At 39.8% G+C, this 27,063-nt stretch overlaps 1 protein-coding gene across 8 annotated transcripts in view; it reads left to right on the forward strand.

Moving 5' to 3' along the window:
* Positions 1-27,063, forward strand: part of FREM1 (FRAS1 related extracellular matrix 1) — a 178,701-nt gene that overhangs the window by 22,842 nt on the left and 128,796 nt on the right. For all 8 annotated transcript variants that reach the window (XM_037061941.1, XM_037061946.1, XM_037061945.1 and 5 more), the window contains exons 2-5: positions 14,031-14,531; positions 18,808-18,902; positions 22,660-22,961; positions 24,325-24,521. In XM_037061941.1, coding sequence (XP_036917836.1) covers positions 14,298-14,531; positions 18,808-18,902; positions 22,660-22,961; positions 24,325-24,521 — 828 coding nt within the window. In that variant the 5' untranslated portion in view covers positions 14,031-14,297. The remainder of the gene's footprint in view (positions 1-14,030; positions 14,532-18,807; positions 18,903-22,659; positions 22,962-24,324; positions 24,522-27,063) is intronic.

Here is a 27,063-nt window from a genome sequence, read left to right on the forward strand (position 1 = left end):
AAGCATTTTCATTACTTCATATCTTTTTAGCAACATTATTCATGATGGTTGTTTTCTTTTCTGCACCAGACATCTGCGAGTTTGAATTTTACCATTAACTATGGCATGCAAACAAGATAGGGAAGGATATTGTAGTGCAGCTCAAGGAGTAATGCTGTGTAGTTTTCTGTATTTCTGACAATCCTTTTCACAACGAATATTTCATGCTGAACATAAATTAAGTGTATGCTGCTCAGTTTGATGGCTTCAAAACATTTTGTTCATATGTTATTGCAACAATACCATTTTGTGAAGTGCTTGACAAGACCTCAATCTTTCAAAATCGGGATTATATTTTAGTTAATTTTTATGTGTCCAGTGCCTCCCTCTCTCACACACCACTCTGCTTCTGACATCACATCTGCATGTTGTTTCTTTGACTGCTACATTCTTCCTATCTTCAAACACGCCCTTTTACCTTTCTAATTCCTATTTATTCTTTTAAAGTGAACTTTCTCTCCTTTTAGGAGGCCTTCCTGAGGTCCTGTCTGAGTGAAATGCTGCCCTCCTGCCTGTTATAGCATAGAATGTGTCCCACCATTTTAGCACTTACCACGCTTTTAGAATTGTTAGTTCCTATAGTGTCTTTCCACATATAACGCACACCCACGGTTTTGTGCACATTATACACCACTTTTTGAATTGTTAGTTTGTAATGTATTTTGCCATGTTTAATGTGCACCAATGGTTTTGTGTGCATTGTACACAGGATTATTATACCCTTTATTATACCAATGGTATGTAATTGTTATACCCATGTTTGATGTACATTCTTATTTTTCCCTAAAAAATTTGGACAAGAAGTGCACATTATACATGGCAAAACATGGTATGTCTGTCTTTCTGCATCACACTATGGGCTCTCCAGGAGCAAGAGTTTCTTTCTTTTTTAAAATTGTCTTTGTAATTCTAGCACTTAGTATAGACCTTGTCACAAAGTGGGTACTCAACAATTGTTTGTACAATTAATGAACAAATGAACTTGTCATTTAAAAACAGAGAACCAGGCTGTATCCTAAAAATGAACTTGTTCTCATAAGATGAACTTCTTAACATGACTTCATGTGAATTTAAACAGAAGTTCACTTCAGGAAAATTTGATATATCATTGTGAATTAAAAGATGCAGAATTCATTCAAGAGGAGGAAAGTCAGCTTTAATCAGGGTGACTCTGGTTGGGGAGGTCCTGAGTTTGAGTCGGGTGCAGACTCATGGTTAGTCCCAGGAAAGGAACGAAGATAGTCAGCCATAGCTAATGTGAGTGAGTGTTTTGCATTCTCTTTAAGTTATTCAATTAAAGCAAGATGTTCTGAAAAGTTGTACGATTCAACCCTCTGGCTAAAAGCAAAATGAATGTAAATTATGGCCACTTCCTAATTGTCATGGAAATGCCTTTGATGGCTTAAGAAACTTCAATAGTCATTAAAAACAGAACTTTAAGTTGGGGCACTAAACCTTTTCCCTCTGCAATCATTTTTCTCCACATTCAAAGGTGGTTTTAGTAGACGGTCTCTGTAAGAAAGGCCAGATGTCTGGTTTTCAAAGAGTGGTCTGGAATTTAGGTTTCTGATGTAGATTCATTAAGTGTGTATTTATCAGGTATGAACAGGAATTTTGCAGTAACCGTGTGGCCATCCTATATTTTAATCATTTTAATTCTGCTGCCTTATGTCTCTTGAATGGTTTCTCAAAGAACCTGTTTTTTTTTTTTTATGGGAAACAAAAAAGGTTTTCTATAAGTTTGCAAACTTTGAGCTTAAGAACTTTTTTCTTTTAAAATTTTATGTTTTTACTTTTAGAGAGAGGGGAAGGGAGGGAGAAAGAGAGGGAGAGAAATAGCAATGTGTGAGAGATACATGAATTAGTTGCCTTTTGCACTCCCCCAACCAAGGACTTGGCCTGCAAGCCAGGCATGTGCCCTGACTAGCACTCAAACCTGTGAACTTCTGGTTCACCGACTGACACTCATTCCACTAAGCCACATCAACCAGGGTGGATTTCTTTCTTAGAGCCTTTGCTATTCTCATATTCCTTGTGAGTCTTTAAAAGGATATTTTAGCATTCTGTGCATCAGATAGATATATTTGGATATAGAAGATTGTCTTGCGGGAAACTTTTAACATCTATAAAATGTGCATTTTAAGAAATACAATTTGTAGTGTGTGGCCTTTACTAGGATGCTAGACATTGAACTGTTGAAAAATCTAAGAAAGGAAACCTTCTAGTGAGTTCGTGTAGTATCAGAGGTCCATCTTTGCAACCTTGGATTTGGTGTCATACCCAAAGGAAGGCTTTCTCTCCATAGTTCTGTTCATCTGTCAGCTCCTCCTGAGACCTGGAAAGGAAGTACTGAGAGGGATATTTCTGGACAGAGCACCTGTGATGTAAGGAAGCCACACGGGATAGTGGGTGTTACACTGGTCTGGATGTCAGAAGAGCTAAGTTTCTAGTCCAGGCTTGGTTTCAGATAGTTCTGTAACTAATGTTAAAATGTTTAAAGAAGACAGTTTAGGCAACCCAAACAAACTTTATTTAATACTTTGTGAAATGGACAGTCACCTTTTGGATTGCTGCAAAAAAAGGGATAGAAGGCAAGAACACTTCTTAATAGGCTGAAAAAAAAAAGAACAAGGAAAAAACAAATAAAAAGCATCTGATTGACTGGGGCCACACAGTCAACCTTACTTGGGGTGGGAAGGCCCAGAACGGGCATGGCACTTGGGGAGTGACTAACTGAATATACTTCATTTCTGGTCAACAGGAGCATTTAAAGGGGCAAGAAGGTTGTCTACATTTCAGTTTGCTGACATGCCACCCTGGGTAGGAGCGGTTCTGTCTTGGGCCTAAAAAGCGATTTGAACATTGGTAAAGTCACTTAACTGCCATGGGACCGCCTTTCTTCTGTAAAGGCAAGAGTTTTCTAGAAGAGAAAATACAAATGGTTAAAAGAAATTTTTAACAAAGAAGCTAAATTTCAGAAAGGCAAAGAAATGCAGGTTGAAATAGTGACAAGGATACGTTTTACTTGGGAAGTGAATAAAGCTTAAAGATGAAATGTCAGCAGTGAGCAGGACTTGTAGGGGTGTAAATTTGTATTAACAGCAAGCATGTATGTCAAAGAGCCTCACAATAAGTTTATATACTTTGCTTTTATCACCCCACTTTTTTTTTTAAAGATTTTATTTATTTATTTATCTTTAGAGGGAAAGGAGAGAGGGAGAGAAACATCAATGTATGGTTGCCTTTTGTGCATCCCCTGCTGGTAGTTAGCCTGCAAGGAACCGACCTGCAGGAACCGACCAGGCATGTGCCCTGACTGGGAATCGAACGGCGATCGTCTGGTTCGCAGGCCTGCGCTCAATCCACTGAGCTATGCCAGCCAGGGCAATCACCCCACTTTTATCAAAAGGAAAGAACTAGGAAAATAGACTGTTTTATAATTAAAGATTTTTCATCACAATCTACTGAGATATTATTACCTCAATGTAATGCTAGAGTGACCATAGAAGTCATAGTACTTCCATGTAGTGGATGTAGTATGCAAATGAAAAGTGAGATTACAAGAGATATTTGGTAATTGGGAAACACTTAAAATTTTATGTTAATGTAAAAGAAGGGCACACAACTCTTTTTATAGTATGGTTTTAATTAAGGTCAAAATCCATACATACGTATATGTACATACCTGTGAAAACCTAAGGATGTTTCCCTTGGGTGTTGAGAAAGTGCTTTTTATGTCATTATTGTTTCTGTATCTTTACCTATTAGTTAATGAGAATGCATTTCTCTTATACACATAAATGGAAGCTATTTTCAGAAAAAGCAAATAAATTGATGAATAAAATGAAGGATAGATGAATTCTACAGTTTCTACTAACCCATCCATTCTGTGATTTAGAGTACATTTTAGAAAAAAAATTGCAGAGTAGAAGAAGCAGAATGTTATAAACAGAATCAACACAGATTTTATTGACTTAATAGAGTAGAATTTTGAAGTAGCTTGTTTGCCTTGAGGGCTTGAAACTGTGCTTACAGTGTGAGGAATTGGAACAGTAAGATGCTGGTAGACAGGATGTCTGTCTTAGTTAATATACGCTCTTAAAGTCACAGCTACTTCCTTGGGAGAACATTGCAACCAGTGAAACTTTAACTCCTGCAGAATTCATCAGTTGCTGTCCGGACCCATAAAGGAAGTTGTTAAGGATTTACATACTGTAAGAAAAAGATCCCAGGGGTAATGAAACAATTGCAAAGGGCATAAGATTTTGTTGTAATGAGGGGCAGTATAATAGAGTGGTTCAGTGCATGTGTCCTGGAGTTGGGAAAAATGGTGGAATGTTACTGAATTTCTTTGCACCTAATTTTTCAGATCTGTAAAATTGCTATATGCCTCCAGAAAAAAAAAACATTGTGGGGCCCTGGCTGGTGTAGCTCAGGGGATTGAGCGTGGCTCTGTGAACCATACGATCGTGGCTCGATTTCCAGTCAGGGTACATGCCTAGGTTGCAGGCCAGTTCCAAGTAGGGGACTCACGAGAAGCAACCATACATTGATATTTCTCTCCTTCTCGCCTTCCCTTCCCCTCTAAAGATAAATAAATAAAATCTTTAAAAAAAACCATTGTAGGAATTAAGATAATATATCCAAAGTACTCTGAACAATGCTTAGCATGTGATAAACACTTAATGAATGCAAATTTTTGTGTGATTATCATGCCACTTCTTTAAGTCACTGTTTATCTATAAAATTGGAATAGTAGAAATTAATTTGTAGGCTTGTTGTGAGAAATAAATAAAAACATGCACATTAAAAAATATAGCCCAGTGCCTGTATATATTAAGTAAAAAGTACTATTTTCCAAAAAAAATGAGAAAAGGAATGTACTGAAAATTACTTGTAAAAGAAGAAAATCTTAGAAGTCACAAGCTATTCCTCCTCACAATTCTATTCTCCCTATCTGAGGGAATTCACTCTGGAAATGCGGTGCTGCGCAAGATTGCCTGGGGAATTCTACCTTTGTGAGGCTCTTGAACAACTAAAGCTCCAGGAGAAGTTACACACTTGAAAGAGAAGAACCTGCTTCTCCTTTGAACTCTAGTTGTTCCCTGTGGGTACACTTCTGATTTCCAGTTCCTGGTTGCTGGGTATATCAATGTGTGTCATTTATGATTTGGATTCAGTTCAGTTGTCTGACGGATAACTATATTCAGCTACTAGTTTATGATTGTGACTTTTACGTTTGAGTTGTATGAATGACTGAAAATTAGTTTGAGTGAGACTTACGGTGATTTAAAAAAAATTGTTAATGTAAGAAACATTCAAACCTGTAGAGAATTTTTGTGACTTTATTTGAGCCAAACCGATGACAATTGCCAGACAGCCAAAATCTCAACAGACTGAGAAAATTCTCCAAGAATGGCAGTTCGGCACCCTGCTGTATACACAGCAATCAAAAGAGAGGATGGAAGTGGTTACGTGGTGATACGGTGGGTTACATCCATTGGTGATAGATTAGGGTGGTGCGATAAAGCAGAGCAGGGCAACTTAGGGGACTGGATAAAAAGTTAAAAACGATAGACAAGCACTTCTTTTACATAGGTGGGAACAGGATAGATAACAGCCAACAGTTAGCTCGATAACAATGGAAGGATCTGTGGTGTCCACTCCGGTGCTCTGGCCTGGTATCTGTGCTTTGAGGAGTCCAGATAAGGGAAATTATGTTGACATTCCAAAGGCATGTTATTACAGATGCAAAAAGACAACAGACAGGCTAATAAAGGTAAAGATTGACTTTTTTCAGGAAAGATTCTAGTCTAGGACATGACAATTTGCTTTAGTTCATAAGTTTTTATTTCAGACCATGCTTTGTGGTTACTTTAAGTCTCTGAATTAATAAGGCTGCCGTGCAGCCTGCTCTTGTCAGGTTTCGTATGTGGCTCCTTTTCATCCATGAGCTAAATGTGTAATTATGAACTAAATACTCGTTTACATTTCCCCTCCACCGGATGACGTGTTACTAAATTATTTTCTTACATTTAGGAAATTTACCAAGAAAGAAAGTTTGGGTAAAGAGACCATTTTGGATGTTTATAAGAAAGAACCTTGAAGCAGGGTGGTTTTCCCCTTTGTAGAACATCTTTTCACACATTTGTGCTGGCTGGCACGGGTATACTTACAGTACGTGATTTCCCCATGAAGAAAGGCAGCGGTGGGAAAATGGTCTGAAAGGGCAAACCAGTTTGCAGCAGTGACACGCAGTTTCTCAAATGCTGAGAAGCAGCCGAACCACACAATCCTGCAGAGGCAGGATTTTTTTCTACTGCAGAGACAAATTAAGTAGCATGTGGCTAAAGTCCATTTAAACGTGCCCTTGAGGATCTAGCCGCCTTTTTACTTCCTTCTTCAAATGTCCCTGCTGATTCTGCTGATTCCGAGGACACTCACATCAGCAGTCAGTGGGCTGTGGACAGATAGGTTCTGAGGGACTGACTTGGTTCCATGCTGAGGGCAAGAAGGTGGGGTTCTTAAGATGTGCTAGGCTTCCCATTAGGGTGTTGTCAAATAGAGATGTCGGTTGCTTCTGGACACAGTAATTTTGTGTCAGGGCAAGACAATTACTACCAGTTCGTTTTGTGGGGGATAAAACCTGTCATCATCTATGAAATCTTGTTTGATCCAGGGTCCTGATTTCCTTTGCCATTGTTCTTTGTTTTTGTTTGTTTGTTTCCCTCCCCCTTTGTGTCTGTTTATCCAAATCCCTTCTCTTTCCCCTCTTTTGCCACCATGTACAAGTGAAAAATCAGAGCAATTTTTTCAAGGAATGTCCACATACTTGGTGTTTCCATACACCAAGAAAAAAATACAAGAGCAAAATTAAAATGTAAATAAAACACAAACAAAGCATATTACTTCAGATTTTTAGTTGTTACCTAGTTGATTAAAGAATGCATTTGGTTTGATTTTGAATTTGGGAATTATTACTCTTATACTTGTTCCCTCCCCCTCTTAATTGTGTGTCTTCAGGTTGTTCCTGAAATATTAAAATTCAGTTTTTACTACTACATCCTGTCTTGAGACTATGAGGAACAAAAAGAGGTAATTAGAATGTTAACAAACATACTTTATTTGACTTTTGCTGTATCTAATTCTTTGGCCTTCCCCAAGGCCCAAGTCCTGCCATTCTATTTTCCTCCAGTCAAGCTTTACTCTTTTTCCTTTGTTATTTTGTCATAATGTTACATGTGTTAGGGGCTTTGTAATTAAGAAAACATTTTCACGTGGATTATTTCATTTGGTCTCATGGGGGAACTGGGAGAGGGAGGATGATGGCCCTGTTTTTGAAAGAGGAAACTGATGTTCATAAGAATCGAACCTAGAATCTAGATCTTCAGAATTCAGGTTTACTCTTTGCACGCTGTTTTAGCCCAGGGAGCCACAGAAATAGATTTTCTTATCTTTGTCTCTTTTTTCTTTCTGGTGGATGAACATTCAAATCTTGGTCTTTGCCTTTATCTCCCAATTAAGGACTTACCATGATATAGAGAATGAGCTATTGCCCCATATGCTGTTAAGTAAAATGTTAAGAGTATTTAGCTGAAGAGTGACTAAACTGAATTAATGGAAAAACTTGAAGAATAAGGTGATTATTAAAATCATAGAGTTCAGTGACGAGTAAAAACATAAACCTGAAATGACTGTGGGTTAAATAGAAAACACATTTGTATCCTCTGATGTAAAATTCTGGAAGAATGGTCCGGGATGGTGACTCTGAGGTGTTTACAAACACCCCAGACACCCAGGTTCCATCTAGTTCATAGCTCTGCCAGCCAATGGCATGGCCCCATTTCTCATGTGCAAGGCAGCATCCTCACTCTGGGCAACAGGATTGAGGGAATCATAAGATAAATCAGTGAGTTAGAAGATAGGCATTCTCACCTTCATAAAGCTGATGGCCATGAACAATATAGATAAGCAACTGTATTGTTAGATGGTTCTGGGGGCTAAGGTTTAAAACAAAGCAGAAAACCATGCTGGGGAAGAGAGTGCCATAATTTTCATGGGCTGGTTAGGCATGGCCACTTGCAATGTGACATGTGATGGAAAACTTGAAAGTGGTAAGGTGGAAGGAAGGATATCTGGAGGAAGAATGTTTGTGCCACAGGGAACAGCAAGTAGGAAGGTTTGGGAGGGAGCTAGAAGGGGAAGGTTGATATTGATTTGTTTGAGGGAAAAACAAAGATGCCAGTGTGTCTGGAGCAGAGGAAAGAGACGAGAGAGAGGAGAGAGGTAAGTGGGAAATAAGAATACATGGTGCCTTTTGGGGCATTATGAAGGCTTAAGATTTTATTCTAAGAAGAGAAGCCTTTGGAGGTGTGGGCAGAGAAGTAATTATATAATTAATATTTTTTTCATTTTTAATTTATTTTAATTATTGTTCAAGTACAGTTTTCTGTCTTTTACTCCCACCCCAGCTCACCCCCCCAGTGCTCCCCACCTCCCCCCATTTCCATCCCCCTTAGTTTTTGTACATGTGTTCTTTTTTTTACAGTTTAAGAATTTTTATTTTTATTTATTTATTTATTTAATTTAATTCTTAAGTACAGTTTTCTGTCTTATATTCCCAGCCCTGCCCCCCCAGTGCTCCCCACCTCCCTCCCATTTCTGCCCCCCACCTTAGTTATTGTCNTCTTTTACTCCCACCCTAGCTCACCCCCCCAGTGCTCCCCACCTCCCCCCCATTTCCATCCCCCTTAGTTTTTGTACATGTGTTCTTTTTTTTTACAGTTTAAGAATTTCTATTTTTATTTTTATTTATTTATTTATTTTATTTAATTCTTAAGTACAGTTTTCTGTCTTATATTCCCAGCCCTGCCCCCCCAGTGCTCCCCACCTCCCTCCCATTTCTGCCCCCCACCTTAGTTATTGTCCATGTGTTCTTTATACTTGTTCCTGTAAACCCTTCTTCCCCTTTTCTTCTGACATTCCTTCCCTTCTCCCCTCTGGACCCTGTCAGCCTGTTCCGTATTTGAGTGCCATTGGTCATATTTTGCTTGCTTGTTTGTTTTGTTGTTTAGATTATGTCTTTAGTTTATGTCCACATGTCACAAGATCTTTAGATTCTCTATTTCCCATACTATTCTTGCCCTCCCCCTATCTATTTCCTACCTATCGTCTATGCTACTTATTCTCTGGACCTTCTCCCCCCTTCTCCTCCTCCCACTCCCCTGTTGCTAACCCTCCATGTGATCTCCATTTCTATGGTTCTGCTCCTGATGTAGCTGTCCTCTTAGTTTGCTTTTGTTTTAGGTTATGGTTGTTAATAACTGTGAGTTTGCTGTCCTTTCACTGTTCATATTTTCTATCTTCTTTTTCTTAGATAAGTCCCTTTAACATTGTAATAAAGGCTTGGTGATGATGAACTCCTTTAACTTGACCTTCTCTGGGAAGCACTTTATCTGCCCTTCCATTCTAAATGAAAGCTTTCCTGGATAGAGCAATCTGGGTTATAGGTCTTTGGATTTCATGACTCAAAATATGTCTTTCCAGCCCCTTCTTGCCTGTAAGATCTCTTTTGAGAAATCAGCCAAAAGTCTGATGGGAGCTCCTTTGTAGGTGACTGTCCTCTTATCTCTTGCTTCTTCTAGGATTCTCTCCTTCATTTTAATCTTGGCTAATGTAATTATGATGTGCCTTGGTGTGTTCTTCCTTGGGTCCACCTTCTTTGGGACTCTGAGCTTCCTAGACTTCCTGGAAGTCTGTTTCTTTTGCCAGATTGGGGGAGTTCTCCTTTATTATTTGATCAAATAAGTTTTCCACTTGTNTCTTGCTGCTTCTAGGATTCTCTCCTTCATTTTAATCTTGGCTAATGTAATTATGATGTGCCTTGGTGTGTTCTTCCTTGAGTCCACCTTCTTTGGGACTCTGAGCTTCCTAGACTTCCTGGAAGTCTGTTTCTTTTGCCAGATTGGGGGAGTTCTCCTTTATTATTTGATCAAATAAGTTTTCCACTTGTTGCTGCTCCTTTTCCCCTTCTGGTACCCCTATAATTCGGATGTTGGAACATTTAAAGATGTCCTGGAGGTTCCGAAGCCTCTCCTCATTTTTCTGAATTCTTGTTTCTTCATTGTTTTCTGTTTGGTCATTTTTTTCTTCTTTCTGGTCCACTCGATTGATTTGAGTCCCAGTTTCCTTTCCATCATTATTGGTTCCCTGTGCATTTTCCTTCATTTCACTTAGTGTAGCCTTCCTTTTTTATCTAATTTGTGACTAAAATCAACCAGTTCTGTGAGCATCCTGATCACCAGTGTTTTGAACTGTGCATCTGATAGGTTGGCTATCTCTTGGTCACTTAGAAGTATTGGCTCTGGGGCTTTGAGCTGTTCTTCTTGAGCCATAATGTTTTGGCCTATTTGCGCCTGTTACATATGAGGGGTGGAGCCTTAGGTGTTCCCCAGGGCGGGGCAACTCAGTTGCTGGGTTTTGACACTGTATGTGGGTGCGGGGTCAGAGAGGGGCAGTGGTGCTTGTTCCATGCTCTCTCTCAGATTTTGGTTCCCTCTGCCACTTCCCACTAGCAAATTGGGCCCTTCTGGTGCTGGTTCCCAGATATGTGGGCTTGTACACCCTCCAGGACCCTATGGGTCTCTCCAACAAATTCTCTGTGAGCCTGGGAGCCTTTCCCGGCACCTCAACTCCCAAAAGTTTTTCCAGTTGGCACTTTTAGGCTTTAGTTCCTGTTGCTGGGGCCCTAGCCTCTGCTGACTATCTCACCACTCGCTCCTTCACTTGGTTTATCTGCACACAAATGTGTGACCGTGGTCAGCCAGCTGCCTTGTGCCCCCACTGGGTCCGCCCATTGCTACCCCATGCCTGGGAGCTGCCAACCTCCACCTGTGTGCCTGGGTCCATCCAGCTGCTCTTTCCTGCCATGACCCCTCTCTGCCAGCCACTGACTCCGCCCCTCTTACCAGTCTGTATGAATGGTTCGTTGTTGTCGGACTTTGGTACAGTTCAATTTTCTCTCTGTTTTGGTTGTATTCTGGTTTCTAAATCTTTGTTGTTCATAAACTTGGTTGTGGGAGGAGGCATGGTATTTCCACCTACACCTCCATCTTGGCCAGAAGTCCTTATAATTAATATTTAATAGAAACCTTGGCTCTTATGTTGAGAAGTACCTATAGGGGAGGCAAGAGGAGAAGCAGGGAGATCAGATGTGATGCTGTTACAGTCATCCAGCAGTGTTGGTTGGTGGTGGCTTAAGCAAGGGTGATAACAGAAGTAGTGCGGCTCAGTGGATTGAACGCTGGACTATGAACCAAAGGGTTGCCGATTCAATGCCCAGTCAGGACACATGCCTGGGTTGCAGGCCAGGTCCCCAGTAGAGGTTGTGCGAGAGGCAACCACACATTGATGTTTTTCTCCCTCCCTCCTCCTCTCTCTAAAAATAAATAAAATCTAAAAAAAAAGAAGTAGTCAGATTATGGATGTTTTGAAGGAAGAGACTGTTCAGTTCATATTGATGGGTAAACCCATTACTACAAATGCNGGACTATGAACCCAAGGGTTGCCGATTCGATGCCCAGTCAGGACACATGCCTGGGTTGCAGGCCAGGTCCCCAGTAGAGGTTGTGCGAGAGGCAACCACACATTGATGTTTTTCTCCCTCCCTCCTCCTCTCTCTAAAAATAAATAAAATCTAAAAAAAAAGAAGTAGTCAGATTATGGATGTTTTGAAGGAAGAGACTGTTCAGTTCATATTGATGGGTAAACCCATTACTACAAATGCAGTGGCTGGAGATAACACAAATTTATTATCTCAAGAGCTTTCCGTGATTAGGAGTCCAGTCAGGGCTTACCTGGGTTGTCATCGGGCTGCACTTAAGTTGTTGACTAGGCTGCTTTCTTGTCTGGAGGATTGATTTAGGAAGACCCTTCTCCTAAGGTCACTCAGATTGTTGGCCGAATTTATTTCATTGTGATAGTAGACCTCATTGAGCTTGCTTCTTCAGGGTTAGCAGGAGAACTCCTAGCTGCAGTCTGCCAGGAAAGTCATATATGATATAATGTCAGTGTGGGAATGACATCCCATCACCTTTGCTGTATTCTGTTGGTTGGGAGAGTCAGAAGTTCTGCTGCCACTCAGGGACAGGGAACTTCTGGACACAAGGAGGCAAGAATTGTTGGAGGTTAACCAAAGGTCTGTCCATCACAGTGAACAAACAGGATTTGTTTTGTCTGTTTGGATGCAGAGTGTGAGACAAAGAGGAGAACAACTGGAAAGGTGGTGTTGCCACTGAGATAGGGAAGAACCAGAGCACAAATGTGGCCACACAACATATGAAATGCCTGTTGCACACCTACAGGAAGGTGTCAAATAGACAGTTGCATATACAAATCTAGAGTTAAGACAGGAGGTAAGAGGTATAAATTTGCGGCTCATTAGCATATAAGTGGTACTTAAAGCCAAGGAATGAGATCACTGAGGAGTGAGGATAGACAAAAAACAGGTCCAAGAACTGGACTGTAGGTTCCTCAATATTAAAAAGTTAGGGAGTCTAGCAAGAAGCTAGAAGTGAAGAAGTGAGATAAGAATGAAATAAGAGGAATGCGTAAGAGTGTAGAGTCCTTGAAATCTTTACATATTGACTTACTTTCTTTAAATCTCAGATAGCCAAGTTTTTTTTTCCTTATCTCAGTTTTGGTCCCCACCTTCCTACCCTTCTACCTCTTCTTTCTGAATGTACTGCTCTTTTGAGTGGTCTGAGATGCCAGATGTGGATGGCACAATATTTGATTTTGTTTTGAAAGTTCAACTCCCAAACTGACATTTTCACCCAAATGAGCCAACCTAATTCAGTCTGAGTTCAGGTCAGTGGGAGTCTGTGAACTGTTATATTTTGGGACTGACACCATAAAAAACCAGGCTGCTATCTGAAGTGTACACCCCCTCAGGTGACAGGTGACACATGTCATGCACTACCTCAAAAGTGAAAGGGTTCAAACAGTGGCAAGAGAAATAGTGTTCCTTCAATGTATTAGAGGCATCTCTTTTGTCTACACCTTTCTGTCAAACATTTATTTTAGTATCTCTTGGTTCTGTAAAGAAATCATTGCCATCATTAAAGTGTAAGGCCTTTGTATGGTCCTAATAAACTGTCACTGGTTCACCTAATCATACCCTGGATTTAAGGGTCTATTTTAATACATTTTATTTTTGATAGAATCATTTCTGTTCTCGTAGAACCCAGAGGAATAATCTTGAAATTCTAAGTGGATAAACCAGAGACAAAAAGCCCCATCTGTGCACGTGCAGCGCATTATGACACAATTAGCATCGTAGGCCATGCAGACACCGTGCGATACATGCCGTCATCAGCTGTGTGTATTGAAGCCGTGTTATTTGACTCCTAGACACTTTTACACATAAGCAAAAGCCTAAATGTTCACTGAGTAAACAACATGTTTTCTCCAAATACTACATGTGTTTTTGAGGTGTCATCATTGTCCAACAAAGTCAGACTTGTGATTTTGTGACACATTTTGAAGACTCTTTCTTATTTGGGCAACACTGATGTTTACAACTACTCATGTTTTCAAACAGTGGGCAAATAATCCCATCAGTGGCCTTCCACAAGTCAGGTTGTAGTCCTCATCTAACAGACGAGGAAGCAGAAGCACAGAGTTCAACAACTCCCTCCGAACGCAGAGGGCCAGACGTTGCACTTGGGCAGTGCGCTGGCTGGCTCCTGCTGGACCACACAGTGGACATCTCCACCGGGCCTGTTGAGTCCAGAAGCAGGAGTTACAAGCAGTGTAATGAAATGGCTGCATTGCCTTTCAGATGATCCTGGAGGTCAAGTTAGTTTATTTGTTTTTAATTTAACTAAAATGATAGGCTGGTTGAAAGATTCCTTTGTTGGTAGGGATCTTTTGAGTAGCCACACAAACCTTTTGGTCTCTCTCTTTCCTCCAACCCCTACTCCCATTTACAGGATTAGAAAAGCACTTGGGAGGCACATTAATCTTGCCCGCGTTGTCAGGAGTGATCAGCGAGTTTTATTAAAAGCCCTGGGATTGCATGAAAGGCCTCCTTGTCTGAGTTTGCAATGAAAGAGACATGTTAAGATCTGGGGGCACATTGTCGGGACCCCACGCCCTGCCCCTTGGACTATGAGCTGACACTCCCGGAAGAAGCACAGAAGCCCTCCTTTGTTGAAGGGATTTCACTAGTGGACGGCACTGAGTTGGCCCCTGTCGGCATGAGCTGCCTGAGTTGGGCTGCGCTGAGAGCCCTGCTGCCACTGCTCCTCTTGGGATGGTCCAGCCCCACCTTCATCAGCGTGAACCATGGAGTCAGGGTGATGAAGGGCAGCTCTGCCTTCCTGTCAGGAGATGACCTGAAGTTTGCCATCCCCAAAGAGAAAGATGCTTGCAAAGTGGAAGTTGTAATGAATGAGCCAATAACCCAGAGGGTTGGGAAACTCACTCCGCAGGTAGGTCATATCCGTTTTTTCCCCATTCAGCAGTATGTATGAATGTGAGTGTGTGAGTGTGTGTGTGTTGGGGGGCAGAGAAGACAAAACAGAGACAGCCTTACGAGGGTGGGAGTAGGTAGTCCCTTGCAGGGTAAAATATGGTCAGCCCTTATGGGTTATTTCTGCCCCAAGTTATCTCACCCATTGTCAGTCAGGGTACCTTTGGATAAGATATCAGGAATTTCAAGACATTTTTAGGACACACTTGTGGCCCTAATAGCAGAAGTAGAACAGGAAATCATTTTCATCTACTAACACCACTTGAACATTCCCTTGACTGAGGGAAGAGATGGGGAGAAGACATGTGAGGATACTTCTTTTTAAATATTCACTGTTCTTCAAAAATGTCTGTAGAAAATTTTTTTCCCTATAATCAAAACCTGAGAGATCTTATCATTTAAGGGTATTCCATGCGCTCATCCTTTTTGTATTTGTTTAAAGTAGTAGTTTATTTTTATGCACGATGAAAATATTGCTTCTGATTTTATTACTTGTTTCTACTGTGGTTTAATTTTCCTCCCAATGCAAACAATTTTGAGGATATTCAATAATGGCTGCTGCTGCTGTTTCTGGAAAAATACCTTATGTCCATTTGCTGGACTGTGAATATTAATTTTCTTCTCCATTTATCTAAAGAGATATATTCCTTCCATGAAGTTATTCAAAAGTGGGGACAGATGTTGTAGAGAAGGATTATAAAAACATAGATGCTAGCTCAAATTAGCATCTCTAGACACTCTACTTACAACATTTAAGGTTATAGTCCAATTCTGAAACACATCATGTTGGGAGTAATCCTGATATGTTAGTGACCTAACATATCCCTCCAGTTTCCCATGAGATTTGTTTTTTCAGTCAAATAGCTTCTGATGAGCATTTAAAAAATGTTAGTATGCAATAATGGCCCAAGACCTATGTGTTTGGTAATCCCAATATCTCTTTACTTTTTCCCAGTACGACTTGCACTCTGAAAGTGTGTTTGATTGGCACCTATCACTCAAGGGGAAAGGAGACACTTGGATGAGTGTTTCCTTCAAATAAGCACTAATGTGAATAAACTCAGCTGCAGCTGCAAGCAATAGAGACCCAGCTTCAGGCACTGGGGCCAAAAGCAAACCCATGGAGTTCTGGGAAGCAGCAAGATAGGATCCTAGTCCTCAGGGGCTCCTGTATGGATATATGTAGGAGCTTTACAAAGACTGACAAACTGATAATTTGATACCCCTTCCAAATCAACATATTTTTAAAATGTCCAGCACTTATTTAGAAGTGAGGCTGAATAGTTAGTGGGGGAAAAAGAGAAAAAATTCCTCCCGGTTACACACTGGGGCAATCTATGGTCTCGCTGCATTTAGCTCTGGCCCCAAGTGTGCATACAGCACTGAGCAAAACAAAAGCCCTGTTATTCACCGGATTCTCTCTCCTTATAAGGAATTTGGGGAGGATGTACTGTAATGTAAGCCAGCCCGTGAGGTGTATCTTCTCATCCCAGAGAGCCTATGACTTCTGCATATACAATTTAGCACTTAGAATTTCTGAGAGCAGTGCGATGGTCTGTATTACATATTTTCAGTGGTGCTTCAGTGGTTCTCTCCATTTGGCTGGTTCTGAGGCACTGGAGAGCAAAAAGGGGTCTAACTGACTAAAACTAGGTTAAAAAAATTTACTTGGTCAGAAGGATCAAGGGTTGTAATATAGCTCCAAATAATCTTCATCTGGGACATTTTCTGGCTTTAAGGCAAAAATCCATGCAGAGAGACAACGTGGAGCAGAACCAGCAACGTGCCTGGCTGATTAGAGAATCTGGGCTGCTGGGGCTACGCCTGCCTCCCAGTGCCCCCTAGTATGCTGTTGTTCATGAAGAAAAACCAAACAAACAAACTAAAAAAAAAAACTAACACTGAGTCCTGAGTGTTCATTGTATGTCTATATTTCCAGAGGTAAATCTTATACCTTAAACAGATTCAGACCATGTAAAGTAGATATGTGATTTGCATCTTCTAAAATTCATTCTGTGGGAAAGGAATCTGTTAAAATGTGAAGTTTCATCACCTTTGTTTGGTCAAATATTAGAACTTCGTACCATAAAGAAACCTATTATGTCCAGAAATTATGTCCGTTTTTTATTCAAACTGACAGGTGATTTTCCTGTTTTTTAAAAAAATTATGGTAATTTCAACACAAAGCAAAATTGCCAAGTAAAGTCTGCTTTTTCAAAATGTGTGCTTGTTTTTAATCAAGGCTGATTTAGCCCTCTTCAGGGATTTACTTCTTATGGAGTTTTTGAAGTTAAGCATAGCCAAGAACACACACGCACACACAGCTCACGCATTATTCTTTAATAGATCTTACTAGGACATTGAGAGCAAGGCTTATGTGAACCCATTTCCAGCAAGATGGCTGTATGAACAATACCCTGCTGTGCAATGAACAGTTTTATTTGATTTGCACAGAAAATGTTTTGTTTAACATCTGTTCAATTAGTGTTTTCATTTCATTACTGAAGTTTGACTGAGGACCAACAGGTTCATTTTCCTGTTGGATATTTGGAAAGGGGTTTCCATGGTGCACGCCAGTCCCTTCTGTTTCAACAGCCCTCTCGATATCATCCAGTAGATAAAGTCGGTGGCCATGTGTTTTCCTCGTGTTTTAGGACCGGCATTCCTCGCACACAGCGCTTCTCATGCCTGTCCAGAGACAAACAATTCCCTGGGCAGAAAAGCACCCCATTTAGTGTGGGGATTGCTCTTTTGAATAAGAAATACAGCAGTCAGAAAATGTCTCTGGTTTGAACCAGTTTACTGTCATTAAAGTGAGTAATGAGTTAGAAATGTGTGACGATTTAATTATAAATTGTAATTGAAAAGCAGTTGAAGTGGAAAAAAACAAAGCTAGACAGTAATTAGAAAAGGATTTAGCTCTTTTTAGTTTTAGTTAGTAAATTTATGGACAATTACAGTTGTCGCCTTTTATAAAAAGAAAACATATTACGAAACATAAAACAGATGTTTCTTTTAACAAAGCAGATTGTCTCTTTATTACCATGACTATTTGTCAATGATATGGGAAAGGTCTTTACTTTATTCCCTTCCTTGTTGTAAATTAAAAAGAGGAGTCAGTGATGTCTATGGGATCATTTGTATTAGCGGTATTGTCTTCTCAGAGAGGATTATGTGGTCTGTAAATGTGGGAAGCAGTAACAAAGCACAGGCTAAACACCACAAACTCAACAGTGATGGCGTTTGACTACCTCGAGGGAACAGTAAGTTCTCGCTTAACATCATTGATAAGTTCTCTGACTTTAAGTTAAACGACATATAACAAACCATTTTTACCAAAGGCTAATTGATATAACCAGAGGTAAAGTCCTACTGTGTCTGACAGTATTGGAGGACCTGCTCTGTTTTTGGATCTCTACCGAGTCCAAATGGGCAGAATGAGGAAGACAGCAGAGGTGGAAGAGAAATTACTCCTTTTAAAAATAAGAATCCCCCAAATATAATAGTTAGTAATTTTCTTAATAGTTCTAAGTGAGGTGACCAGGTAATTATAATTTTATTTTAATGGGCGTAATTGCCCTTAAATTGATATTTGTCTTATCAACAGTTTCTGTTACTACATAAATAACAACAGCAGTCTCTCACAGGTATAGAGAAACTACTGTGAGCCAGCTTTTTCTCTGGTGAACCACAGTAGTGTCCATAGTCAGTGCCTTCACCTTTGAATATAAGAATGCTATTTGGAAAAGAAAGAAATCAAAGGAGAAAAGATATATGTACAGAACCAATATTGTGTATTGGCGGGTGAGAGAATGCATACTTTGTCATACATACACACAGGTACTGCTCTCTTAGTTCCTATGAACCCCTGGAGAGTGTGGGGAAATAACATTTTGATCAATGCAACCATATTTTAAATGCATTCTAGACTGTAAAAAGATAGTTATTTAGAGAGATAACCACTGCTTAATTTATCTGCTTGATCAATTCGATCTGATTTTCCTAATTTAGATATTCTCAAAACAAGACACAACTGTATAAGTAGGATGGTGTGTGGGCATGGGGGTGGAGATAGGTGGTGTTGGTTGAAACACACACCCATGTACACACAGAAAACAAAACAAAACAAGATGTTAAGGGACCATAATTTCTCTAAGCAGTACTCCACTGCTGGGGAAATTAAATCTTGTACCAATTTTCTCACAGATATTTATCCATTTCTTCATGTGAACTAGGTCTTTGACTGCCACTTCCTTCCCAATGAAGTGAAGTATATTCACAATGGCTGCCCAATTCTTGATGAAGACACGGTGAAGCTTAGACTTTACAGGTGAGCTGCACGGGAGCATTGCTCATTCTAATTATTCTGTGTGTTTCCTTTTCTGTGGATAGGTGTTGTCATGGGGAGTTACTAGATTCTAAACAAGAAAATAATCAGTAGAAACTGGAGACCTGGATGGGTGAGGCAAGGATTGGAGGCAGTGCTCAATGATCTCGATTGTATCATCTTCCTTGGGGCTTTTTTTGTGGCACACTATTAGCCCTACCTGTTTCCCTTTAGATTCTTAGACGGGTATCTCTGGCTCCAAACCTCCCCTTATAATGGGAAATGGAAATCATAAACTATAAATTCTTAATGAGAATTAGGAACAAAATATTGTTCCAAAATTTAGTAAAATTCTTTTTGATGATCAGCTGCTTAGTTATAAGAAATGCAGTATCACCAACTGATACTAGCAGTTTCATTCATATATATATTATACACATACACACACATGAGAGATAAAAATCTATGTTTATACAAAAATATATACACAGATGTACACATTGAATTATTATTCATAATAGCCAAAATGTTGAAACAGTCCAATTGATGAATGCATAAACAAAACCTGGTATATTTATACAGTGGAATATTACTCAGCCATAAAAAAGAATAAAGTACTGATACATGTTATGGCACAGATGCATCTGGAAACCTTAATGCTGAATGAAAGAAGCCAAAGACAAAATGTTGCATGTTGCAGGATTTTGTGTATATGAGATGTCCATTATGGCAAATCCTTTAAGACAGGAAGTGGATGAATGGTTGCCAGTGGCTGGGGGAATGGAAAATGGGTACTGATTGCTAATGGATGTAGATTTCTTTTGGGTATAATGAAAATGTTCTGAAATTAGAGAGCCATGGCGGTTGCATAACCTTGTAAATATACTAAAAATTACTGAGTCGTATAATTTAAGGAGGTGAACTTCATGGTATATGAATTATATGTTAGTAAAAAGTTGATTCTGCCCTGGCTGGTGCAGCTCAGTGGATTGAGCACAGGCCTGTGAACCAGATGATTGAGGTTCGATTCCCAGTCAGGGCATATGCCTGGGTTGCAGGCCAGTTCCCAGCAGGGGACACACCAGAGGCAACCATACATTGATATTTCTCTCCCTCTCTCCTTCCCTTCCCCTCTAAAAGATAAATAAATTTTAAAAAAGTTGATTTAAAAATTAAGCCTGTGGTTTTGCTATTGCTCACTTCATGTAAACAACTTCTCAGTTGTTCAGTACGGGTGGAGTAGACCTTTATATAGTTTTTTTTACTTGTTTTTATTGTTCTTATGAGTATTTAGCTAAAATAACTGTGTGGATTTCCTCTAAGCATTAGATGAACACAAGAAGAGTTTGGTAGAAGACATTGGAACAGTGGCTGATTCTATAAACAGGATTACCTACTATAGGTCAGGCCCTGTCCCGAACATAGGAAATGCAAAGATGAGGACACATGGACTCTTGGTGTGCGTCGTCTAATGCAAAACAATGCGTACATCATTGTGGTGCAGAACGAAAATGCTAAACGAGAGACATGAACAACGTGCTGTGCTCAGAAAATGAAATGGCACTCGAGGATCCCTTAGGGAGCTGCCAGCAACCTATAGGGCTATTTGATCTTTCTAAGACTTTAAAGTTAAAAAAACAATTCACTTCAGAGACTTTGTCTGGAAGAGCTGGAAAAGCTGATGAATGCCGGCTGCCAGCCTTTCTTCCTTGTGTTTCTAAGGGGTGGAGAGGGTGGAGGGGCAGTTAGGGGAGATGTCATTCCTCTTGGTATTGAGGACATTAAGAATAGGGTATTCTAAGAAGTTGGAGACAGAAAATCAGGGGGCGTGCTTATTCCCCTTACCTCCTCTCCAGCCCTTTGTTTAGCTAATTGACCTCCTCTCTCTGTTCAGTTTCCTCATCTGTAAAATGGGATTAACAATGCTTACACAGGTTTTGTATGGAGATGGAAGGAGATACTCTTTGTAAAGAGTTTAGCATATGCCTAAACCATAGTAAATGCACACTAATTAGAAGCTGCACTATTGATGCACACCCATCACTCATTAATTTTCTCCCTGAAAATATCCTGATGACATAGTCACTAAGGTGATGGAGGGAATGAAAGTAACAATTACTGAGTACCTTTACCTGCCAAGAATTAAACTGGGCATCCAACGTGGGCTGCAAATAACCACTCATGCAATGACATTTCTGAAGACCAAAAAGGCCTTGATGCTTCAGAAATGCCTCACCTTTTCTTTCTTGAATTCAAACTCAACCCATAAATTACGCAAATTTGATATTTTTAAATTATTTATGTGCTAGAAGTGAAACTGAGCTCATAACAACCATTAAATATCAGTATGTATAATGGGTTTGAGAGCAGGTATTTCATTTCATTGGAGATGAATGTGGCAGAAAAAGGAGTTGACATCAAGATAAGGAGAAGAAAGAAAAAGAACAGAGAGATTGGGAACAGAGTCTGAATAAAATCCAAGGTCTATGCAATATACAAAATTTGTGAAGACCAATCTTTAAGTTTCAGGCCAAATGCACAGGGTATCAAAATACCTGAACACTGAGAAGCAAGGACCTACAGCTAAGATCATTCTACCCAGCAAAGCTATCATTTAGAATCAAAGGACAGATAAAGATCTTCTCAGATAAGAAAGAGCTAATTAATTCATCTCCACCAAACCAATATTACAAGAAATATTAAAAGGTCTTCTTTAGAAGAAAAAGAAAAAAATATAAAAATGTAAATATTAAAATGGCAATAAATACATGTCTATCAACAACTGCTTTAATATGAATGAATTATGTAAATGCTTCAATCAAAAGACATGTAGTGGCTGTATGAATAACAGAACAAGACTCTTCCACGTGCTCTCTGTAAGAGACTCACTTCAGATTGAAAGACACATAGAGACTGAAAGAATAGGGATGGAAAAAATATTTTGTGAAAATGGAAACAAACAAGCAAAAAGTTGGCCTAACAATACTTATACCAGACAAAACAGACTCTAAAACAAAGGCTATATAATAAGAGACAAAGAAGTACCCAACAATTTCACTTCTAGGTACTTATCCAAAAAAACCCCAAAACACTAAATCTACAAGACATATACATTTATGTGCTCATTTCAGCATTAGTTACAATAGGCAACATATTGGAAGCAGCTGAAGTGTCCATCAGTAGATAAAGGATAAAGAAGTGGTGTATATATACAGTGAGAATGAATAAAATCTTGTCATCTTCAAGAACATGTATGAACCTGGAGGGTATTGTGCTGAGTGAAGCAAGTCAGAGAGAGGAAGAAAAATACCGTATTATTTAACTTATATGTGGAACCTAAAAAACAGAATAAGCAAACAAGCAGAATAGAAACAGACTCGGAGATACAGAGATACACCTATTTCAAAGGTGGCCAGATGGGAGGGGTATTGGGAGGATGGGCAAAACAGGTGAAGGGATTAAGAAGTACAAATAGGCAGTTAAAGAATAGTCATGGGATGTAAAGTACAGTATAGGGAGTGCAGTCAATAGTATTGTAATGACTATATATGATGTCAGATGAGCACTAGATTTTTCCGGGTGATAATTTAGTAAGTTATATAAGGTCTAATCACTATGTTGTACTCCTGAAACTAATATAATATTGTATGACAACTGTAATTGAAATGTAAAAATTTTATTTTTACAAAAGAGGGTGTTGGGGATGGAAAAAATGTACCTGAGCACCAATAAGTTTTGCCTTTGCTCTGTTCTCCCATAGGTTTACGGAGACAGACACCTTCACAGAAACCTTTATCCTGCGGGTCCACCTCCTGGAACCAGACTGTAACATCATCCGTATGAGTGAAAATGCACTGGAGGTGTCTGAATTCTACGGCCTGTCCCGAGCCATTGATAAGAACCTGCTTAGCTTTGATTATGACAGGAGAGCTAGCCTGGAGTGCACAGTCAGGCTGGACCCTGTGGGGACTCGGCTGCCAGCCCATGGCCAAGTGGTCGTGGTGGAACCTCGGCCGGAAGAACCTCGTGGAGACCAGCCACATGGTTTTTTCCCCGAGTCTCGTATGAACTGTTTTAATAATTATCTCTGTGTTACTAAAACGGACAAAATATCTATAATTTTGTTGTCAAAATCTACATGTTGTCATCTCCTACTATGACAAAGTTTTGCTTAATGTAAATTGTAGCTGGTGGACAACATGTAGGTTAGTGGTTAAGAGTATGGACTTTGAGATCTGGGTTTGGACTTTGAGATCTGAGTTTGAAAACTGTTTCTGCTATTTCCTGGGTAATTTCAGGCAAGTTCCTTAACCTTCTGAGCCTCTATGAAATGGGCAAGGATGATAGCTGCTCCATGGGGTTGGGAAAGGGTGGAGTAAATGAGCACGAAGTTCTGCACACAGACCTGGTCATAGTAGGTACTCAGGAACTGTCAGCTGTTATTGTGAATAGCAGCAATGGCAGCGGTACTAAGAGTACTTGGTGTGTTTATATTATGAGCAGGTTTAATTAAGGTGGAGCTGGTAGGCAGCAGACATGGTTTAAATTAGGAAAAGTTAATAGATAATTTTTTCTGTTGTTTATTTAATATCCATGTGGGTGACTCCTATGTGACTAATAGTGTCCTAGGCATTATGGGAAGACCAAGATATATAAAGGATAATCATAGTCATAATAATATCTTGAATCTGCCCAGCAGTTTGGAGCTAAAGATGTGCTTTACATCAGTCTTCTGCTTACGAAGTAGCCCATCCATTTTGTACTTGAGGGAAATTTTTAGAACGTGACTCAGAAAATAAGTGGCCTATGTGTGTTATATACATATAGGAGCAAAAATGCATTTGGGCAGAGCCATAAAGACTGTTGGAGAGGTGACTATGATTTCCAGGGGAAGAGAGCAGGTTGGTTCAGTTGTTCAAAGAATATTTAAGGGAAAGTTGAGTGAAAAGACTTTAAGTGGACCCGGAACCCATGAGACAAGCACAATGGAGAGGAATTTCAGTGAGTAGATCAGCCTTGGAGAGAGAGATTGCTTGAGGGAGCCTTGGAAGTGCCCGCCGTAAAGAAAGGGCGACTGCAGCTGGACTGAGCAAGGCTTCCAGTGAGCCGCTGGCCTATTTGTCAGAGACCTTCAAGCACCACAGAAGGCATTTTATTATTTTTTCTCTCAGTGTAACTTTTCATGGGCAAAAAATAAATAAAACCAAAAAAAATAAAAGGATCTCATGAGACAGCTGGACAACTATTCTTTCTGGTAAATGACAGGCTTCGGAATAACAACAACACACTTAGTAAATGATTGGAATGTACACATAAGCATTCTTGGGGCAGTGGGAGGGAGTATCCACAGGAGAGACAGTTGGCTTTTAAATTTTATAATTTTTATGTTCCAGTGACTATCTTAATTCAATGCTGTACCTTCTAGAACTGGGAACAGAGCTCAAGTGTCCAGGTGGAAGCTGTCCCCTGGGACTGAGGAAAATAGGAGGCCTCCAAGTGAGCTGTGAGGAGTTCCTGCTGATGGGGCTTCGGTATCAACATAAGGATCCTCCTTCCCCCAACATTGATTATATATCCATCCGACTGGAGCTCACAGACAGCAGGAGTAGGATGGTGTACAAGGTAGAGTTTGGGGTCATGCGTCTGTGTCCTCAACTGATCTACAGAAAGAGGGCCAGTTCCGTGGGGGTGTTCATGTTGGTTCCCATGTCAGGGAGAGCTCTGGGCATTGTACATGGAACTGCCCAGTGGCTCATTAGAACTGCAGGCTTGTTTATTCTGCCGGTATGTGCTTAGAACAGTAGCTTCTGGATATAATGTCGGTAGAAGTACATAGCTGGGTGACTCTGCACCAGCTAAACAACTTGGCTCTCTTCTATGTCTGGACTGGGGCCAGTTACATGCTTCCCCTCCTTTTTCCTTCCCTTTCCATGTTCTTCAGCCCGTCATTTGACCTTTTGTAACATCTTCTCTCTGATGCCTTACTCCCCTCTTCTTTATTAGAACCAACTTTCACCTGTTAGAGGACATTTGGGTCCACATACCAACTCTGTGAGGCCATGGGAAACTGGGACAAGGGGACCTCAGTCCCCCATTTTTGGTTACAGCAGATCATATCCTTTTCACTCCTCCGGACTTTGAGATGGAAGACTGGACCATCAAGAAGACAGACCTCCAAAGGCCTCATCTATCTTCCAATTTCTTTTAAATTCTCCTGCCCTTTCCTTCTCTTGATCTGCTTGCATTGAAATGATGATATAAAGGGGAATCAATTTATCTGAAATATTTAATGACCTACTCTGTCGATACATGTACTCTGTAATTTATTTATTTGGGTAGCTGAGGAGGCCATGTACCAGCTGGTAGAGCTTGAACTTTGTGCTGATGTACAATGATCCAAAATGACACTTGTGAAAGACCAGCATGTCTTCACTCTAGGATTTCTCCTAAGAGACCTAAACATTGAACATTATTATCATCAAGGAATTGGTAGGGCATGAAATAATAAGGAAATTATAAAATACAATCACAAACTTTTAGAACTGAGATTTGGAAAAAACTTTGAGGTAGTCTGGTTAGATCACTTGGGACACTTTTAAAGGACAGATTTGAGCCTACCATTTGTTAAGATCATGATGCTGGGTGCAGATTGTCTGGGTTCAAATGTCTGTTTAAGTAGCTGTGTGACTTCGAACTTTATGCTTTCTTTCTTTCATCTTAAAATGAAGATAACAGTACTTACTTTTTAGAGTAATTGAAAGAATTAAATGCTATAACAGTTATAAAGAACTTGGCACAAAGCCTGACCCATAGTAAGCACTACACGTGTTTTGCTAGATAAAAAGCCGCTCGGTTAAAAAACTGGATTACCATCAAGATTTGGAAGTAACTGGCCAAAGGAATTGCCTACCTTTCCTCTATGTACACGGTTGAGCCAAGACTTCTGGGTCTGCTCACTGCTCGTCGATGTCTTCTCTTTGTTTTGATGTGAAACTCCCTTTACTTTTAAGACTTTCTTAGCACCATAAAAAGAAGTAAATCCTTTTTTTTTCCTTTATTGATTTTTCTTCTTTTTCCTTTCATACTGAGTTAAGGTTTTATATTTTCATAACAGTTTTACTGAGAGCTGACCCCTTTAAATAATCTTGTTTTATTTAGAATTAGCCCATTCCATAGTCAATTGGCATACCATAAAACATTCTCTTATGAATATAAAAGTAATATGCTCATTGCAGAGAATATTTTTTAAAAATCACAGTAGGCAAAATAAGAAGGACTAAAATTACCTATATTTCTATTATTTTTAAACATATACATACAGTGGGGAGACATGTACGCCAAAATTAATGTTCTTTTATGGAGTTGATTTATACTATATTTAAAAATTTGTATTTTTAAAAATTATTTTTACTCTCATCAAGTCACTAAATTATTTCACCCATAGTTTCTTATAGACTTTTAAAGGTTTTCTTTTTTAAAATTTTTATTTTTATTTAATTCTTGTTCAAGTACAGTTTTCTGTCTTATATTCCCAGCCCTGCCGCCCTACCCAGTGCTCCCCACCTCCCTCCCATTTCCACCCCCCCCACCTTAGTTATTGTCCATGTGTCCTTTATACTTGTTCATGTGAGTCCATCCCCTTTTCCCTTATGATTCTCTCCTCTCTCCCCTCTGAACCCTGTCAGCCTGTTCTGTATTTGAGTGTCATTGGTTATATTTTGCTTGCTTGTTTGTTCTGTTGTTTAGATTCCTGTTAATGGTGATATCATATGGTATTTGTCTTTCACCGCCTGGCTTATTTCGCTCAGCATAATGCTTTCCAGTTCCATCCATGATGTTGCAAAGGGTAGGAGTCCCTTCTTCCTTTCTGCAGCATAGAATTCCATTGTGTAAATGTACCATAGCTTTTTGATCCAGTCATTTACCGATGGGCATCTAGGTTGCTTCCAACTCTTGGCTATCATAAATTGTGCTGCTATGAACATCGGGGTGCATAGGTTCTTTTGGATTGGTGTTTCAGGGTTCTTAGGATATACTTCTAGTAGTGGAATTGCTGGGTCAAAAGGCACGTCCATTTATAGTTTTCTTAGAAAATTCCATACTGTTTTCCATAGTGGTTGTACCAGTCTGCAATCCCACCAACAGTGAACTAGGGTCCCCTTTT

The sequence above is a fragment of the Sturnira hondurensis genome, unplaced genomic scaffold (assembly GCF_014824575.4).
Source record: "Sturnira hondurensis isolate 20B ecotype Veracruz unplaced genomic scaffold, ASM1482457v3 Scaffold0013559, whole genome shotgun sequence".
NCBI classification, from domain to species: domain Eukaryota; kingdom Metazoa; phylum Chordata; class Mammalia; order Chiroptera; family Phyllostomidae; genus Sturnira; species Sturnira hondurensis.